The sequence below is a fragment of the Grammomys surdaster genome, unplaced genomic scaffold (genome assembly GCF_004785775.1).
Source record: "Grammomys surdaster isolate TR1022 unplaced genomic scaffold, NIH_TR_1.0 133, whole genome shotgun sequence".
Classification (NCBI taxonomy): domain Eukaryota; kingdom Metazoa; phylum Chordata; class Mammalia; order Rodentia; family Muridae; genus Grammomys; species Grammomys surdaster.
Window position 1 is genome coordinate 12774433 of NW_021604591.1, and position 20472 is coordinate 12794904.

The 20472-nt window shown below is 43.0% G+C and overlaps 2 protein-coding genes across 2 annotated transcripts in view; one reads left to right on the top strand and one right to left on the bottom strand.

Moving 5' to 3' along the window:
• The window catches only part of LOC114616997 (TBC1 domain family member 1-like), an 8056-nt gene extending 7059 nt beyond the window's left edge, over nucleotides 1-997 (bottom strand). Inside the window, exon 1 of the mRNA XM_028762509.1 lies at nucleotides 879-997. Within this exon, the coding sequence (XP_028618342.1) occupies nucleotides 879-997 (119 nt within the window). The remainder of the gene's footprint in view (nucleotides 1-878) is intronic.
• A 2764-nt stretch (nucleotides 998-3761) lies between these two features.
• Dnah6 (dynein axonemal heavy chain 6) overlaps nucleotides 3762-20472 on the top strand; it is a 206444-nt gene continuing 189733 nt past the window's right edge. The window contains exons 1-3 of the mRNA XM_028762489.1: nucleotides 3762-3989; nucleotides 10277-10438; nucleotides 12305-12567. Of these exons, the coding sequence (XP_028618322.1) occupies nucleotides 3762-3989; nucleotides 10277-10438; nucleotides 12305-12567 (653 nt within the window). The remainder of the gene's footprint in view (nucleotides 3990-10276; nucleotides 10439-12304; nucleotides 12568-20472) is intronic.

The window sequence follows — 20472 nt, forward strand, 5'->3', positions numbered from 1 at the left end:
GGGAACTGAAGGTCTGGGAAGGAACAGCACCCCATATAAGGATATGTGCAGAATGCCAAAAAGTGGGGAGAGACAGACTGAGAGCCTGAGGCTTTTTGGTTTCCCAAGGATAAGCTCTGGGCCCAGGACTGCCCTTCTAATGCTATGCACTGTGCTGCTTGGAAGCCTTAGCACGCCCAAAGGGGTCTTTCCTGTTTATCTTTCTCCTAACATCAGACCTTCGTCATTTAGTAAAACCTCTGCTGCTAAGTTAGTGTGCACTCATAAAATGTGTCATGTTAAATTTAAATACTCCATGGGCCAGTGAGATGGCTCAGCAGTTAAAGGCACATGCTGCCAAACTTGGTGACCCAACTTTCATCCCCAGCATCCACATAATGGAAGGAAGGAACTAAACTCTTGTAAATTCCCATCTGGCCTCCACATACACACTGTAGAACTTACACACACACACACACACACACACACCATGCACACATGAGCGCATAAAATAAAATGTTTTGTGAACATTGTAATATGTTCCCTGAAAACTTCATATGGCAAGAGACAAAATGTCAGCTCAATAGTCAGTGGTGTGTGAGGAGAGGTGGGGTAGATTCAGTGATCTGCAGTCTATACTCCAGCTGTACATCATCTACTTGAAGAAAGATGGGGTCAAAGGGGCATGCTAAATGCTGTTTTCTCGGCTTCTGTTAAGAGGGCATCCAAAGCATGAGCACGGTAAAAAAAAAAGGGGGGGGGCAGGAGAAAAAAGAAAGTAGTTCCAGCGGTGATCAGGCATTTTATAGGGAAAAACACTTTGTAGGTTGAAAAACAGCCTCTGCCATCCCGTGAGGCTGTTCCCCAAAGTACACGAAGTCTTTCACAGTCCGCCCAACCTTCTCCTGAGGCTCTTGGATCTTTCACCTCGGTATTTTAAGATGTGGGAGAGCGTCGAGTCAGACTCGAGCTTCTTGAGAGACAACAGATTCCTGCAGAAGGTTGGGTTGCGGATCATGAACCGTCCAGAAACGAAAGAACACACAAAACAGGACCTCCTAAGCCTGCTGTCCAAGCTGTCCAAGGAAGCCTCTGGGTGGCGCCTACTCCCTGACAACTAATGATGTCAAACGCTTTGGGGACACCGATTGGCTAAATTACTTGGCGCGCTCCAGGTTAGGGAGAGCGAGGGCAGCTCCGCGAGACTGGCTAGCGATCGACTGGCTCCTCCTTAGCGCAGTAAGCGTCCTTGGTGGCCCAGTGGTCGCTAAGCAACGGGAAACATTTTCTCCTGGGACTAGGCTTTCGGTTCCCAGACAAGGTATTGCTGGGCCTCTGGAGACCCTTCAGGAACTCTGCTGTTGAACCGCTTGGTGAGTCCGGTGGAACTGAGCCTTCGGCAGAGCCAGACACTCAGCATCGCCTACCATCTTGGGAGACAGGAATGCGAGGACTAGAGATGCTAGGCTTGCCTAAGACCTCTTACTGACTGTTCAAATCTAGACCTGTCCTATTCAATAGACACCAGGTATAAATTCACCTGGAAAAATAAGATATAACCCTGCTTCACACTACACCATTATGTATTGAAATTATAGATTAGATGTTGGTAAAGCACATCATTAAAATCAAGACCTCTCATTTCTTTTCTTTCTTTCCTTCTCTCTTTCTTCCCTCCTTTCTTTCTTTTTTACTATGTAATTATATACAGAAAACTTAGAACCCAGTTTTGTGGTGAGTTCCTTAGCCTTTGCCTTTTCCAGCTTGGCAATGCGAGCCACATACTTAGGACCCAGGACCCCCATCTTTTGACACAGGGCAGGCAGAAAACCCACCAGCTTAATGGGGTCTACATCATGGGCAATCACCACCAGATGAGCCTTCTTGTTCTCCACCAAGGTGGTGACTGTATTGACTCCTGCTTGGAGGACAGAAGGTCTCTTAGTTGGGACGTCCACTTTGCCAGCAGCTTTCTTCTCAGCACGGGCCAGTAGCCTTTGCTTCTTCTCTTGCTTTGTCTCTTGCTTGCTTGTGGGCAAGCTTAAGCAGCTGAGTAGCTGTTTGCCTGTCCAGGGCCTGGGTGAACTGGTTAATGGCAGGAGGTAATTTGAGCCTCTTATAGAGGATGGCTCTTTGCCGCTGCAGCCTGATGTAGCAGGCCCATTTGATGAAGCATGTTAGATCTCTTTTGGGCTGGATGTCCTGCCCAATGCCTAAGTTTGTGGGCCTTTTCTTGAACAAAGGATTGACTACCTTTTTGGGCTCCTGTTTCTTGACGGTGGGGGCCAGGGCCACCTTCTTCCCCTTGGCCTTCTTTTCTTTGGGCACCTTGCTCGGCTGGAGGAGAGAGAAAGAAGAGGGAATTGTGGGTGATGAGACCTCGCATTTCTAATAGGCTTACTAGAGAAGTTAAAATTGCATAAAAGGCTTTTGATTCCTATTGGCACTGAGCTAGATTAAAACATAGGTATGTTAATACCTGATTCAAGACGTTTTTGTTTTTACTTTATGTGTGTGTGTGTGTATACACCTGTATGTGTACCTTTGCATGTGCATAAGGGAGGCTAGAGATATTGGACTATCTTCTTTAATTGCTTCTCCATTGTTTTTTGAAACAAGGTCTCTCACTGAATCTGGAGTTTGGCTAGCTTGGCTCGTAGTCCCTGAGCAGCTGCCAGGCCCCATCTTCTTGCCCCAGCCTACAGCCACCACCATAAGATGCCTCCACAGAAACACTCCTCAAGCAGCTCAGCAGTGATGGTGCCTCAGCCATAGCCCCATGTGGCCAGGAAGGCCTTCCCATCCCAAACCATGGACCCAATGTAGGGAAAGGTGTGTGTGTGTGTGTGTGTGTGTGTGTGTGTGTGTGTGTGTACAAAAGCCACCAATCCATGGCTGGCTAGCAAGCCCTAGGATTCACCTCTCTGCTTCTACTTCCCAGTGCTTTGGTTACACGCACTGCTTTCATGCCTTGCTTTTTATATGGGAGCTAGGGATCCAAACTCAGGTCCTTATGCTTGATGTCCTCTTTGGGTTTTTTGTTGTTTGTTTGTTTGTTTGTTTGTTTTGTTATCTTGACACAAGCTAGAGTTATTTGGAAAGGACTCCCAACTGAGAAAACACCTTTGTAAGATTGGCCTAAATACTTGTCTGTCCAGCATTTTCGTGGTTGATGATTGATGTGGGAAGGTACAGTCTACTGCAGGCTGTACCACCCTTGAGTAGGTGATCCTGGGTTGTATAAGAAAGCAAGCTGAGCAAGCCCGGAGGAGCATGCCAGGAAGCAATGTTCCCTAGTGGCCTTTGCTTCAATTCCTGACTTCGGTCCCTGCTCTGACTTCCCTTCAAGATGAGCTGTAAGATGAAACAAACCCTTTTTTCCCCAAGTTGCATTTGGTCAGTGTTTTACCCACAGCAATAGAACCACTAAGACCCTCGTGTAACAAGCAGTTTACAGATGGAGCCATCTCCCCACACCCCTTACCTGCATTTAAAAAAGCTAATTCCTCAGGAAATGTTATGCGTACTCGGATCTGAAAAATGTAGTGAGAAATGTAGAAACGCCCATCTCTTCCAAATCTGGAGTTTGGTAAAACGTCTCAGTCATTATCCCTCTGGTTCAAGCACTCTGTTGGGGAAGAGCTTTGACTAGTTTTCTTTGAGGTGAGCATGTGAATTCAGTTCTCCCCAGTCCTTAATGCTCTCTCTGCTTCCCATGCCTCTCCCCAGTTCTTTTGTCTAACCTGACATCTTTTTTTCTTTTCATTTGTGTAGGATTAAGGATGGCTTTCCAAGGCACAGAGAATGAAATTGACCTGAAAAGTACTGAACACCAGGAAGAAGAAAATCCTGTGCTTACCAGACTAAACAAAATCAAAGCAAAAGGAATTCTGAATTATGTAACGCTCAAAGAAAACGAACCCAAACCTCAAACCCTGGTATTTAGGCACAGCACGAAAGCTCAAGAGAGGACCAGGAAGAGACAGCAGCCTGTGAAACTGGAGCCTCTGGTAAGTTCAAAAAGGAACCCCCAAGCAAATAGATCACACATATACACATATATACACAAACATACAATACACACGAACACACACATACACACACAAACACATACACACACACACAAACACATACATATAAACTCACACAGAAGCACACATACACACAAACACACATACACACAAACATACACACATACAAACACAAACACCAGAGTTTTTCAGATAGGTTCTCGCTATGTAGCCCTGGATGATCTGGAAATTGCTATGTAGACAAAGCTGGCCTTGAACGTACATCAATCTGCCTGTCTCTGCCTCCAGCGTAACTTTGAAAAGTGCTTTGAGTTGCCCTCCAGAAAGATAGAACTATTCTTTCTGCTCATAATGGAGGTGAGGGTGTGCACACCCACACATTTGTGGACTTGGGCCTTTACTTTTGCTAGACACACAGATTTACAGTGATTCATATTATTGATGTAAGTCACATTACATTTGATTAACACTTGGATTAAAATAAGTGTCACATTTTATTAAATTATTTTCTGCATCTATGAAGGTTTTCATGTTATATTTCCCATAATTCACATTTGGCTCTTTTAATTCTTGATTCAGTTTTTAATGCTTGAGTAGTTTCTCCATAATAAGGTCCTATCTTTTTCTTGTAAAACCGATTGTTGACTATTTTAATTTTGTTCCTTATTTTGAAAGAAGGCCCTGTCGGGGGTCTGGAGAGCTGATGCAGCTGATAAAAGCATTTGTTGCTCTTCTGAAGTTCCCGAGTTCAATTCCTATCACAACCACCCATAATTACAGCTCTAGGGATACAACACCCACTTCTGGATGCTATGGGCACCCATACACATACCATACCATGTAGTGCACACATACTCAGACACATATGGAAGAATAAAAGTAAGGAATTCTGTTTATTGTCAGTATTGTCCTTTTAAATTCTCATATTTAATGTTCAGCTTTTGTTTTCAAGACACATATATAAATATATATATATGTAAATAACAGATATAACTAATTCTAATATTCCTGCCTTTATAACTGAGCCAACCAGTTTATTTAGCTTTCAAACTACAACAGGTCGAGTTGAACTCCCTAACCCTTTGCATTCATTGCCGCCATTTATTTGCATAATACACCGAGTAATACCCAAGACTTCTTTTCTGCTGCCACGACAGAAGTATGTGGTTATAATAGAAACTCTGTGGCCCATAACACTTAAAACATTTATCTATGGTACAAAGCTTTTTTCTGAATCTCATTCCATAAGTTTCTGTCACTGTGACAAAATACCCCAGGAAATCAGCGTAAAGAGAAGAGATGTGCTGTGGCTCACGCTTCGTAGGCTTCAGTCCATGGGCAACCAGCTCTACTGCTCTGGACCTGCAACAAGGCAGAGTAAGGTGCTGGTGGAGTGTGTGATGGAGGAGGCTGTGGCATCCAGGAAGCAGAAAGGAAGAAAATGGAAGGAGCTGAGCACCATACACACCCTTTAATGTGTGTTCCAGACATCCTGCTTCACTCAAGTGGGCCCCAGCTTCTAGTTTCTACCATTTCTTAGTGGTATCACTGGCTGAGAACCAAGCCTTCAGCAGATAAGCATTTAAGGAACATTGCAAATGCAAACTTTAAGGCAATTGTTCTCGGCGCTCTGACAAAAACTAAGAATTGGATACTACAGTAGTCTGAGTGAGAATGATCCCCAGATACATTTGAATGTCTGGTTTCAGCTTGAGGAACAATTTGAGAGTCTTAGAAGTTTCAAAAGTCTCTCTCCCTCGTTGCTCATGAGTCAGATGACAACTCTCAGCTACTTCTCTGGCGCCATGCTTACCGACTTCCTGCCTTGCTCCCCACCATGATGGTCATGGACTCACCCTCTGAAACCATAAGCAAGCCCCCAGCTAAATGCTTTCTTCTATAAGTTGCCTTGGTCATGGTGTCTCTTTACAGCAACAGAACAGCAACAAAAACAAATACTAAAGGTGATAGTGATATTAATGATCTTGCTTTTTATTTTAATAATGGCTTTAGGATTTTTGTACCTAGGGTAGTTGGTATTTGCTATTGATTTTGAGAAGTAGTTTACAATATACTAAATTTATTTTGTCTCTATTTTATTATGAAAAGTTATAGATAAACACCTCAAAGAGAAATATATAACAAGCAGCATTAACAGTGTTGAATTTTGCCTAATTTTTAAAAAATATTTTTACATATATTTAGTGTGTGAGTGGGAATAACAAACCTTCTAACATACGGGTTCTGAGGATTGAGTGTAGGTCTTAAGCTTTGCCTGTCAACATTCTTATCCACTGAAATCCACATACAAGCTCCATCTCCTAGGAGCCACAGACTTCCAGTGTCCCAGTGTTACAAACCCCACTGCAGTCTCGCTCTCCTTGCCTAGAAATTGTAACCAATACTGTAACCAATATGAATCTGTTCTGTTTTTGTAATTTTTACTATTAGCTCTAAAATCCCCATTTCTTCCAACTCTCTCTTATCCAAAGTTTCAAATATATGGAAGTGCTGAAGGGACAGTACACACACACTTACACATCTCCCACCCAGATTCAAGAATTGCTCACATGTTCTCCCATCTACTTTATGCCTGTCTGCACACCCATGTGTGCTGCACACCCATGTGTGCTTGTTACTTTATCGTTTAAAGTGGGTTGTGAGCATCATAACACTTCACTCTCAGATACCTTGGCTTGCAGACAAGAACAGTTCCCTGCAGGCTATAAAATCGTCTTAGAATATCTTAAGCTTTTTAAGTTACATTTTTGGGGGGCATGTGCCACATGGGAGAGGCACATGCAGGTCAGAAGACAGTTTGTGGGTATCAGTTCTCTCCAACAGGTAGGCCCCAGGAATTGAACTCAGAATATCAGGTTTGGAAGCAAGTGTCTCTACTTGCTGAGCCATCTCCATGCTCCATGACTTTAAAAAATTCATGGCATTTAAAATCAACAAGAGACTGCTTTTTAATATTAAAATTGTCCCATATCCTTATTTGCTAACACTATTTTTAGAGAATACCCGAATCTTCTTTAAGATGTCCGTGTGGATTTATAGCACTGAAATATATATTTACTTAATATATATGAATGTTTTACATAAATATATGTCTGTGTACTATGTGTGTGCCTGGTGCCCAAGCAGGACAGAATAGAACATTGGGTCTCCTGGAACTGGAGTTGAGGAAGGTTGTGAGCCACCACGTGGATGCTGGGAACCAAATGTAGGTCCTCTGCTAGAACAAGTGGTCTTAACTGCTGAACCATCTCTCCATTCCTGATTTAAAGGTCTTAAGGAATTTATTATTAGAGTTAGTGAGATGGATCAGTAAGTAAACTTGCTGCCAAGTCTGATGACCTGAGTTTTGTCCCCAGGGTGAGGAGAGAACTGACTCTTGAAAGTTGTCCTCCAACTTCCACACTTACAGTATATGCAGGAACATAGAGACTATGCTGGCTTGTGTGTGTGTGTGTGTGTGTGTGTGTGTGTGTGTGTGTGTGTGTGTGAATTGAAACAAGTTAGGGTTAACCTCAACTGAGAAAATGCCTCCATCAGATCGGCCTGTACTGGAATTGGTGGGGCATTATCTTGGTTAATTAATGGTTGGTGTGGGAGGGTCCAGCACACTGAAGCAGTGACGTCCCTGGATTAGTAGTCCTGGAAGATATAAATACAAAGATAGCTGACTGTAAGACTGGAAGGCCAGCTGGTAGACAGCATCTCTCCATGGTTTCTGCTCCTTAGATTTCTGTACTTTCTCCCGACATTTATCTGCCTCAAGGTGCCAGCCTTGAGTTCCTGCCTTGACTTTCCTTGCCGGGCTGTAAGCTGCAAGAGGAAGTGCACTGTCTTCCCCTTGTTGCATTGCATTTGATCATGGTATTTATCAGAGCATTAGTAAGCAAACTAGAACACTTGGCAAGCACAAGGACCTGAGTTCAATCCTCCAGAATTCTCGTTACAAAACAAGCCCAGATGTGGAGCTGGGTAGGGTGGCATGTGCTTACCATCCCAATTTGAGGAGGGTGACAGGCAAATTCCCCGGGGCTGGCGAGCTACTGGACTATTCTACTTGTTGAGTCCTAAAACAATGAGAGGACTGTCTCAAAAAATGAGGTGTATAGTACCTAAGGAATGACGGCCAAACTTGCCCTCTGCCCCCCATACACATAAGAACACACGTACTTGAACACACAAGTTAAAAACCCAAAGGACAAAAACTGTGCTTACTGTATCCTGCTCCCTTTTCCTGCGTTTATCTGGATCTTCTCTTTGTCCCCATTGTATCTGCCTCATTCAATCGAAATTCTGGGAGTCAAGTTTCCCAAGTGGGGAACACTTGGGAGTTTGCCCTTGAATAGATCTTTGAAAGCTTAGTGGAGCCACTCTACTATGAAATCTTCAGTCTGCCTCTGAAACCTATCGATTGAAATTTGAAGGGTTCATACTTGGTTTTCATGGTAAATCTCATGTCTTATGGTAAATTTATTTTTGATGAGGTTGTGTAGCGGTTTGAATAAGAATGACCCTCATTGGCTTCTGTATTTGAATACTTAGTCACCAGGGAGTGACACTATTTAAAAGGATTAGAAGGAATAGGAGATGAGGCATTGTGGGTGTAGAGGCCTCCTTGTTGAGTGAAGTGAGTGACTGGGGGTGGGCTTTGAGGTTTCAAGAGCCCATACTAGGCTCAGGCTTTCTTTCTCTCGATCTGCCTGCAGAGCCGAATGTAGCTCTAAACTACTCTCCAGCACCATGCCCACTACTCCTGCCACCATGCTCCCTGCCAGATGGTAATAGACTAAGCCTCTGAAACTGTCAGCAAGCTCCCAATTAAATGCTTTCTTTTATAAAATGCTTTTCATTTTATGGTCATGGTGTCTCTTCACGTCAATAGAATAGTGACTAAGACAGATTATGTACGGCTTTGGGAATTGTATTCAGAAAAATCTGTACAATAGAGAAAAATCACGAAGGAAGCTCCTACCAGCTATACAGCATCTTCTCACCTCTCCCCATGTGTTAGAAGAAGATACAACAGTACAACAATTTCATAACTCTCGCCCCAAATAGAAATCTTTGAGAAACTATCTTTTGCTTCTGGTTGCTGTGACAAACACTATGTCCAAAAGCAACCAGGGGAACAAAGAGTTTCATTTCCACTTACAAATTAAAGTTCATCATCCAGTGAAGCCATGACATGAGCCCGAGGTGGGAACTGAAGACCGCAGAGGAGTGCTTGCTCTCCATGGCTTGCTCAACCCACTTTCTTAGATTTCCTAGGACCACTCACTCTGCTGTGGTCTGGGCCCTCCAACATAAATCATTAGTCAAGGAAATGCCCCACAGTCATGCCCACAAGCCAGTCTGACAGAGGAATTCTCTAATTGAGATTCCCACTTCCCACGTGACTCAGGTTTGTGTTAAGTTGGCCAAAATTATTTAGAATAGAGACTGGCCTCCTTTCCACTGAGTATCTGCTGGAAACTTTCAGATGCCCCATTTTAAAGGTTCTTTTGTATCCCAGAGCCTTGGTTCTGTTTTCTGTCAGCACACAAACTTGTGCGTTGCTTGTTTCATCCAATAGTCTAATGGTAGTCAGTAAATGTGTCACAGTTAATTAGGAGTAAGAGAGCTTTTCTTAATCTTAGTTCTAGAAGTGCTGACACCAAAAAGTCTAATTTGAGCATCAGATCAGTGACAGGAAGCAAGAGGTCTGTGGCTTGGATAGAAACTTAGAACAGAGAAGATCAATTTCCAAGAGGGCAAGAGTTCAATGATATCCCAGTCTCAAGCACAGGGCATCTATTCATCTGAATTTCCTGCATGCATTCCTCCATTTGGAAATGGAGACCCCTGGAGGACTCGCAGGCTCAGCTTCTATTGTCAGTTAGGGGAATTCCAGGGAGGGGTATGTGCCCCTTTACCTTGATTGATTAGCCATATCTCTAGGGGTCTGACTGATTCTACAAATTGGTTAGGCTCTGGAGACTTCCCAGGGGGTTGCTTACTCATTCTAGCTACTTATTCTTACTTCAGGCTAGATAACAAGGTGTCCTCTGATTGGCTGCCCAAGGCTGTGGCTGTGCCACAGGATCCTGGTTCCAGGTTCTTATTTCTGGGGAAAAGAAACTTAGGCCTAGTCTCCCAAACTTCCAGTGTCACAGAGTCAGCCTAGCTCTGGCTAACTCAGTCCTCTCAGTAGTAAAGAATAAAGTCTGCAATGACATTAACAAGAAAATCTCATCTCTTACTTCCCAAAGCCAGTGCTAAAAACCTACCAAGATCACAAGCAGCCCGAGTACATATATGAGCAGAATCGACAGCAGCTCATGAGTTCTGGAATTCTTAAGCCATCACCAAGCATGGCTGACAGAGCTTCAATTACCAGTCTCGAAGCTCAAGAAGCTATGAAAAGGAAGCAGGTATGATATGTAAAACACTTAAGCAATCTTTAAACTGTCATGTGTGTGATGTTGTTCACATGCTTTTAATTCCAAAGAATATGGATAAAGTTGCTTGTATTTGCAAAATAGAATATTTCTAAGGAAAATGAGAACAGGAAAGGAAAGTCATGGGGGGAAACATCTAGCATCTTTATTGTCTTCTGATGTTTTCTCGCTTGCATGTCAATGATGTTATACATAAAGACATATACACATATATATGTACACATATATATGTTATATACACATATATACATATATATGTGTTATAAATAATTGTTTGAAAATTGTGATTTTTTTCTCTAGAAATGGGGAACTTGGAAAATTCTGAAGAGGGGCAATAAAATAGAGACCAAGCCAGGCATGGTGGTGGACATCTTTAATTCCATTACTTAGGAGGCAGAGACAGACAGATCTCTGTGGGTTTGAAGCCAGCTTGGACAGCATAGTAAGTTCCAGAAGAGCCAGAGCTATGTAGTGAGACCCTGTCTCAAAGAAAACAAAAAAACAAAAACAGAACAAAACAAAAAACCCAGAGACCAAGGCAGCACAAAAGACACCATGTTGTCAATGGCAATTATAAAGCCGTCAACTGAGTTATACTTCTCTTAGGAATGAACTTAAGAAAGGCTTGTCAGAGCATGACTTTAAGTCAGTGGTTCTCAACCTTTCTAATGCTAAGACCCGTTAATACAGTTCTTCATGTTTTGGTGACCCCCAGCCATAAAATTATTTTGTTGCTACTTCGTAACTGTAACATTTCTGCTGCTATGAATCATAACATATTTATCTGTGTTTTCTAATGGCCTTAGGCAACCTTTGTGAAAGGGTTGCGCCATTCACAAAGGGGTTGCTACCCACAGGTTGAGAACCACTGCTTTAAGTGATTGTAGACAGCTAAGAAAGAAACAGATGAGGGAAGCTGTTCCTCCTTCTCAAGGGACAATGTAAGTAGAGCCAGGAAAAGGTTTGGTGTCTCATAAACCACTTGGCATAAAATGGGCCTCATAGTCTTGGAGAGTTCAGAAGAAAAGAAAAATTGTGTGGGCATCTTCTGTGGAAGGGACGGTTGAACAGGAACAGTAGCTTTTGAGTGATGTACAATTCCTGGTTGTAACTAAAGGGATTTGCTAAAAAAGGATTAAAGAGAAATTCGGAAGAGAGATTCCCTGGAGGAAGAGAATGATTTTTTTTTTAAAGAATATGGATTGCCCAGAGAGCTGCTCAAAGTGTTGGGGGTGTGAGCAATTGTGGATGGTACTTAGCCTTCCCACTCGGAAGTGTGGTCCAGCTACAAGTAGGCTCCATTTCTACTGTGAGCAGATTAGAGATGCAGAATCTTAGGGCCCATCTCAGCAACACTGAATCAGAATCTCATTTAAAGAAGCTCCCTACCCACCTACCCCCAATCCACAGCTACATTTGAGAACCGCTGATCCGTTAATAAAATAATGCTTCTGTGACAGCAATGATTTCTGGTATTTACTGTAGTCACCCAGAAGTTTATTACAAGGTATGATGGCAGCCATTTAAGACCACATTCACCAAAAAGCATCAAAGTCATCCAAATAAGTGCTAAGACTGAGAGGAGACAGCTAGGGCACAGCTGAGCAAGGTGAGCTCGCTACTCCAGAGTGCATGTGAGTGTAGTGAGCCTGGTGTTAAAGGGGAGGGGGCAGCAGGACTGCTGTGGGGTTAAGGAATGGTTGGACTGAGGGACCAGTCTTGAATGACAGTGAAAGCTTTCAGCTTCAGAACTTCCCCCTTTGAGGAGATTTTGGGTCTCTGCGCTTTTCCTTTGTCCTTTTCACAGAAACTCTGTTTAATATGTTTGTCCTCATTTAGGTCCATAGACCCTCTGCCGATGTGTTTCTCCCTTCTCCTGCTAAACTGCCGCGCACAAGTATTGGAAGAAGAGGGCTCTTTGGAATGAGGTCTTCAACGTATCCTAAGTACACCTTCCAAGACCGAGAAGAAGTCATTAAAGCCAACATTAGAGATCCCTTGCAAATCATCAAAATAGTACATGAGAACGAGCACCTCGGATTCCTTTACATGATCTCTGCCGTACCAAAGTCTTCCATTGAATATGATACATATAATCTAAAGTGAGTTCTCTTTTATGAAGCAATTCATTTAGTGTAACAAATCTCAGCTAAGATTGTAAGCGTTATCCATCATTGACTTGGTACTAGTGATAAATATGATCAAAAGTAATTTTGATTACCTCCCAATTATAAGTGAATCCTCATATGGTAATTTTATTTATAACTCCCATTTATATTTCATTTTTCTAGGGATAAAAATTAACAATTTTACAGGGCAGCAGACTGTGTTCTCATATATTTATGTAGCATTACTTAGCATAGTGTTATGGCATGTACTTTGATCAATATGACAAACAGTTTTTGGTATTTTTTTATTATGAAGAAAAGAAAATATCAAGGTACGAACAGTAGGTGATGCGTAACTACTTGCTTTACATATTACTTTGGATTTGCTTAAATATTTTTTGTTTTGCTTTATGTGTATTTGAGTATCTGTCTTTACATATAAATACACATATGCATACTTGTACCACATGACTGCAGTGCCCTTGGAGACCAGAAAAGGGCATCAGATACCCTGGGACTGGAGTAAACAGACATTTGTGAGATGCTGTGAGGGTCTTGGGAACCAAACAGAGGTCCTCTGCAAGTCTTCTTACCCATAAGCCATCTCTCCAACCTCATGTCGTCTTTTCTTTATAGAGTAAAGATAAGGGCTTCGTGGGATAAGGGGCATTACTTAAGGGACATAGTCACATTTTCTCCATTGACACTGAGCACACATGCTGTTGCTATAATTCGAAAGCTCATGCAGTGGTGAGTCTTCACACTGCATTAAAGGTCAGCATCACAGAGCTGCTCCACCTGCTTCACAAGATGCTGCTGCCTTTCTCCGATACTCAGTCAGATTGATGGGTATAGTCAAGTCTTCCCTTGATGCTGACAATAGCTTGTCTGTGGCCCCCAGTTCCTCAAGCTACCATCCAAACCATCGGCTCTCTTATTTTCCTTATTCAATACCATACTTTAAATGGAGCCAAATTACACTGGTGACAGCTGTTCCGGGGAAAAGAAAAACTATTTTAATGTAAAATAACAGACTTGAGGTGAATCCCAAAAGCATTACTAAGAGAGGCAGTTTGTAGGAAGAAAGAGGACAAGCACAATGCATGAGCTAGTCACCCAGAGGCTGCAAGTGAGACGGATGGTTAAAGAGACTGGGAATGCCTGGAGAGAGGTGGTGAGCTGACCAGGATGGCCAGTGTGGGTGAACAAGAAGTTGAAGGAAAGGGAAGGAATTACGTGGTGGTGCAAAGAACATTCCAGACAGCAAGAGATGGAGTCCTGATTCCCTGAGGTGGAAAGATACCTGCAATGCTGAAGGGGCAAAGAGGAGTCTGGCAGCCAGCTGGAGCCTGGAGGAGACCAGAGATGGATCATTTGGCCTTGCTGGTCACTGAAAGGACTTGAGATTCTACTCTGAGAACATGGAAAGAAGTGGCCAACTCTAAGTAGGGAAGAGTCACGATCTGACTTGCATTTCAGAAATGATCCTTGTGCCTCCCGAAAAGAGTAGAGACTGTTGGGGAGCAATTAATGCCTTTATTCTGGAAGTCTGAAGAGAAAGTCAATGAGAAGCTTCTTGAAGACCCCAAGTAGGGAATACCACCAGCCCAGGATGACATCAACAGTGTCTTGTCTGAGCAAGAAGAGTAGAGTTGCAGTTATCTGAGATACAGAAGACCACATGTACCAGACTAGGCAGAGAAAAACAAGCATTTGGGTTTAGGTATATGAGTTTTGGGATGCTACGTGGAGTGAAAAAAAGGAGTGGTACCCTGTTGTGGTAATTATTTAAAATTGGCCTCTGGTTCATCCGACTATCTAAGCTGCAGCGGCTCTGCCTAGCCCAGCTGCCACGTTTCTCGGCCTGAGGCCACGTGTGCACTGCAGCTAGAACCGGCCCTCCAGAAACACCAGCACTGCCGTCCACTAGATGCCAGCGTGAGAGATGGCTCTGCCAATCTTCCATGCTGTCTCCGCAAGGCAGGGCATTGCCCAGACCATCCCGCCATCCATGCGGGCCCAGTAAGAGAATGAGACTCTAATTCTTATAGATTAATCAAAGGCTTTATATGTTTGACAGTGATTAATAACAAGATGCCCATACAAAGAGAGTTGTATCCCAATTAGCTAACCTAATTATAATTTTATAGGTTGTTCCCCACGACTGCTCTCCACACCTGTGTGGTTCTCCATCCTCCTACATCTCTGCCCTCTCTAGCTCCTCCTCTTCCTTTTGTCTCTTCCTCTCCCAACTCCTCCTCTTCCTCCCCTTACTCCTCCCACCTTAGCTCCTCCTACAGTACCCATCTTATTCTTAGCACATGCCTTTTAATATTCACTTTATTGTAAAAAAGAAATAGGTTGGCAGATTGAGGAGAATTAGAGTAGAGTCAAGAGAGGGTTTTTTTTTTAAGGTAAAAAAAATCTAATTTTTAAAAAAAGATGTTAGGATTAAATATAGTAAAATTTAAAGCCCTGTGACATATAGGCTACTTTTAATATTTAATACTGCAGAAGTATTTCCATTCTCATCACTACTTTATTCATTTTGAAAAATATTGGTTTTGAAGAGGAAGTTAAAGATTTTAAAGAAAGATTCATGAAAACGCTTTATTTGCTGATTTTATAAACATATTTTTTTGATTTACATATGGAAGTATTTCCATAATTTTGACTTCTGATAAAGAAAGCCCTACAACCCAGATAGTACAGAGTGGTACAGCAGGTCTGTATTCCCCCGTAAGGCAGACAATCAAGTTAACCAAATGCAAAGTTGCTTCTCAGGGGAAACCAAAAACCAGGTTTTGCCCAACTCTGGAGATCTGCTGTATTTTAGACTACTGGGTACCTATACCAGGGGAACTGAGTTGATTATTTTACATATTTTTGGACTGATACAAGTGATATTTAGAGTTAAATTCCTGCCCCTTCCCCAAGCTTGGACATTGCAAGCACTGTGGTTGAAGGCAATCACGTGGATGCTGTATAGTCAGACCAGCTAAAACAGAAGTCAAAAGGTAGTAAGTACCAAGGCTGCTGAGCGGCTCAGCAGGAGAGGAGCTGTCACCAAGCCTGAGCCTGAGCTCAGTCCCTGGAGCCCACATGACAGAAGGAGAGAACTCACACACACACACACACACACACACGCACACACAACACGCACACGCACACACAACACGCACACGCACACACAACACGCACACGCACACGCAACACGCACACGCACACGCAACACGCACACGCACACACAACACGCACACGCACACGCAACACGCAACACGCACACGCACACGCACACGCACAATGTGGCACATGAATCCCCCAAATAAATAAATTGTTTTGTTTGTTTGTTTGTTTGTTTGTTTGTTTTGGGAGGCTTTTTTGGTTTTTTGAGACAGAATTTTTCTGGTGTCCTAAAACTCATTCTGTAATAGACCAGGCTGGCCTCAAACTCAGAGATCTGCCTGCCTCTGCCCCACCCCCCAAGTGCTGAGATTAAAGTTGTTCCTGGCCACAACCATTAGGGTTTTTTTTTGTTATTGTTGTTGTTTCTATTTTTTAAATAAATGCTCTAAATAGTATAAAATAGTGAATACTGGTTAACAAAATGAGGGCACATTATAGCAAAGTCCTTTTTAAAAATAATATAATCCAGTAGTTGTAACACCTTCGAATAATTGTTAAGCATTGTAATCCACCATGGTGGTGCACACCTTTAGTTCCAGCACTCAGGAAGCAGAGGCAGGTAGGTGGATCTCTGTGGATTTGAGGCCAGCCTGGTTTACATAGTGAATTCCGGACAGCCAGAGCTACATAATAAAAGTGATCCTGTCTCTGAAACCCAACCCAACCCAACCAACCAATCAAGTAACCAACCAACTAACCAACCAACACAAAGATGAAATTGCTAAGCATAGCAAATATACATGTGTAGTGGTTTCACTTCCATAGCCCCTCTGAGGGAAAGTTTATCAGTTATTTTAAAGGACCAATTAAGTAATATGTGTTAAACACTCACAATATTTTCAGGAATATCCTTCAAGGAGAGATGCCTAAATATGGTGGCCTCAGCTTTACCCCAGCCTCACCTCTTTCCCCTGTGTACTAGTTTTGATTTGCTTTAGTGTCCACAGTGTCTAACCAGGACTGTCTGTGTGACTGCATTTGGAGCCTGATGACCTCACTAGCAGGTACACAGCTGGGTATAACAGCCTGCCCCTTTCTGAAATCTGATGCTTGCTAATACATCCAGCAGCATGTGGAAAGGGTTCCTCCCCCTCCATGGCTGACTGTTAGGAGGACCCAACTTCTGTGGATCCAGTGCCAGCAGGCATAGCTGTGAGACTGCTAGATAGACCTTGGTTGCCATGGTTATGTTAGGCGTAGAAGACAGCTGTTCTTCAGTCCTTCTTGCCGTCCTCCATCTTACATTCTTTCTGCCCCCTTTCCCTTGGTGTTTCACAAGTGAGTACCATAAATGTCTTTTCTGTGGCTAAGCCTTCAATCATCATTTATGCTCAGCCTCTGTGCAGACACAAGTGGGCTGTTTAGTTTTTAGCCTTAGCTCTTTGCAAAGGAATAAAAGCAGCTCATTTCACCAGCTTCACTCTTTTTAAAAAATATTATTATTATTACTATTACTATTATTATTACTATTACTATTTTACTTATTCACTTTACATCCTGTGCACTGCCCCTCTCCCAGTCATTCCCTCCCGCAGTCTTTCCCCAACTACTCCTTTTCCACTGAGCGAGTGGAGGCTCCTCTGGGTATCACCCACCCTGGCACATCAAGTCTCTGTGAGATGAGGTGTTTCCTCTCCCACTGAAGCCAGACAAGGCAGCCCAGCTAGAAGAACATATCCCACATACAGGCAACAGCTTTTGAGATAGCCCCTGCTCCAATTGTTCGGGATCCACATGAAGACCGAGCTGCACATTTGCTACATACATATGTGTGATGAGGCCTAAGACCAGCCTGTGTACACTCTTTGGTGGGTGGTTCAGTCTCTGAGAGCCCTAAGGCTCTCAGTTGACTCTGTTGGTCTTCCTGTGGAGTTCCTATCCCTTTAGGGGTCACAATCCTTTTCTTCCAGGACAGATCCCAAGCCCCACCCACTGTTTGGCTGTTGGTGTCTGCATCTCTCTGAGTCTGCTGGTGGGTGGAGCCTCTCAAAGGACAGCCATGCTAGACTCAAGTCTGCAAGAATAAGAGAGTATCATCAGTAGTGTCAGGGATTGGTGCTTACCCATGGGATGTGTCTCAAGTTGGGCTGATTATTGGTAGGCTCACTCATCACAGATGGAGAAAACAAGTTATTTTAAGACAAATCTAGCCTCACTCTTAACGTGTTGGACGCAAAAGAAGAATTTTGTCAGTAATCAGAAAAATATTTACAAATGATGAAACTTGGCTTATTTAGTTAGGGATGGTACAGAATGGTACTTGGTTACATAGCTGTGGATGTAACTGACATTTACTGACTGAATAAACCAAAACACATTCCAAGAATTGCCAGAAAAATATATTAACAGATGCTGGCTAGAAGGTTTTTTTAATTTTAGGTCTAGGAAAGGGTGATTTAACACACTTCTGGGGTTATTTTTATTCCAGATGTGGATCTGAATTAATTACAGCTGTGTTTGAGAGCCAGCCTCACCTATGTTTCTGAAACACTGAGCGTGGGAGTGTTTGACCAAATTTTAGCTCAATTATACTACCACGGGAAATTTGAACACTGCATCTGTCACAGGAAGAGACATCATTAGAGTTAAACAAGCAAACAAACAAACAAAACTATGATACTTTTGATAGCTAACTGCCAAAGAACCAGTCATCCAAATACTGGGAATTCCTAGCCATCTGGAACAGGCAACAGTGTATCCACCACTGCTTGCTGCCCCTGTTTCCACAGTTCTCTCAGCAGAGGGAGCTGCCAAGACTCGAACACATCCTCCACCAATTCTTGATTTGAGACTCAGGGAGCTACTTCAGAAAGGGCTAGGAACATCGCCATGGATACTTATGAACTACATTTTACATGGAGCTTTTATCAAACTCAAGATTGACTATGTGCCTGGCATCTTTTATCGTATGCTATAAAGAAATTATCATTAGTGTCTTCACAAGCCCTTGCAGTCACCAAAGTTCTATCACTATGTGGGTATTTTATATCAAATTTGAGAAGTGTTTTAGGACTATAGAACATTTTTATGCTGCATGGGAACATGACCTTTGTTTAAAATACAACCCCATCCCCCTGGTAAACTGTTAATAATCAAGTTGATTGTTCCTAGGTAACATTGATTATGATTTTAAAAAATGACCTTGAGTAGTAAAACTATTTCTGCATGGGAAGAAGCTAGAACTGAATTCCAGTGGAGAATGATTGCTTTGAGATTCCCATAGCACAGAGTCTTGGAACCTGAATTTGGGGGAGAACCTTTCAGCAATGGACAAAAAAAGTCTAAGGAAATAAGATCACAGAATATTACACATAGCATCTAAAGTTTTATGGGCTTCTCCTGACCTGGATTCCCCTTTCTGTCTACTAACTGGATTGCATTGGATCCTTGTGAGGAGAGTCTCCATACAGTACCAGAAACAGGGCCGAGGCAGGTAGCTGAGTCAGTGGAATGCTCGCTTTTCAAGCATGAGAATTTGCCTTCAGTCTCCAGCACAAAAACTGGGCACAGGGCCATGTGCTTGCCCTTTCAGTGCTGTGGAAGTGGAGACGGGAATCCCTGGAGCTCACTGGGTAGCCAACTTAGCTTCATCTCCGAGTCCCAGACTCCGTCTCACAAAACAAGACAGATGACACCTATGAATGATGCCTGAGGTTGACTTCTGGCCTCCACATGTGTATACACACAGATGCATGTGCTCACGTGCATACTTTCACACACACATACACACACACCTATGAATACACACACCAACACATACACATATATCCACACACACTTTCACACATACACACTCCCATATACACGCATAACACACACACGATTTAGTAAGAGATACAGAAGACATGAAGTTGAAAAGGGTCATGTTTGGGGAGAATGAGGGGGGAGGTATGATCATATTTCATTGTATGGATTTAAAATCCTCAAAGATAAAAAAATAGGATCTAAGAAGTAGGGGAGGACTAGTCGGAAATATGAAGGAAGGGTGAACATGGCCGCTGGCACATACCACTCTGAAGGAACACAGGAAAGACATGAAGCTTGAGCTTGCTCATTAGATGAGCAGCAGGGTCAGGAAAAAAAATCTATTGGTAAACCGGAAGAGGTTCTGCATACTGTAGATAGAGAAGAAATAGCCATGCACCAAGAATACTTAAAAGGAGGTTAGGCACAGCTTTTCTTTGTCAGTATGGAGGTAAGAGATCCTGAGGAAGGGAAAGCACCATTCTGATTTCCAAGTGTCTCCATGGAAATGAACTCACTTGGACTCTGCAGCTTTTCTTATTTCCAACTGGAGGCTAGTAGTTCACAGATATCTTTATCCACATGGTCTAGGAAGCTGTTGACCTGGAAGGTTAGAATACATGAGGATTCAGAGTCCAGGTTTGACTTGGATCTAACTTCTTCATAGGCACCCACTATGGGTCCATGTTAATAATCCAATGTCCGAGCCTGAATAGAATCTGTCCCCACAGGCTCATGTCCTGAGTATGTAGTCTCCAGCTGGTGGTGGTATTTTAGGAGGTTTGGGAAGCTTGAGGAGTCAGAGCCTTGTTGAAGAAAGTAGGTCAGTGTGTGCCGTCAGTGGTCATTCCTAGTCCCCAGTCATTCCCTCACTTCCTACCTGCCATGAAGTGAACTGCCTCTACCATAGTGACACACACACGAGAGAGAGAGAGAGAGAGAGAGAGAGAGAGAGAGAGAGAGAGAGAG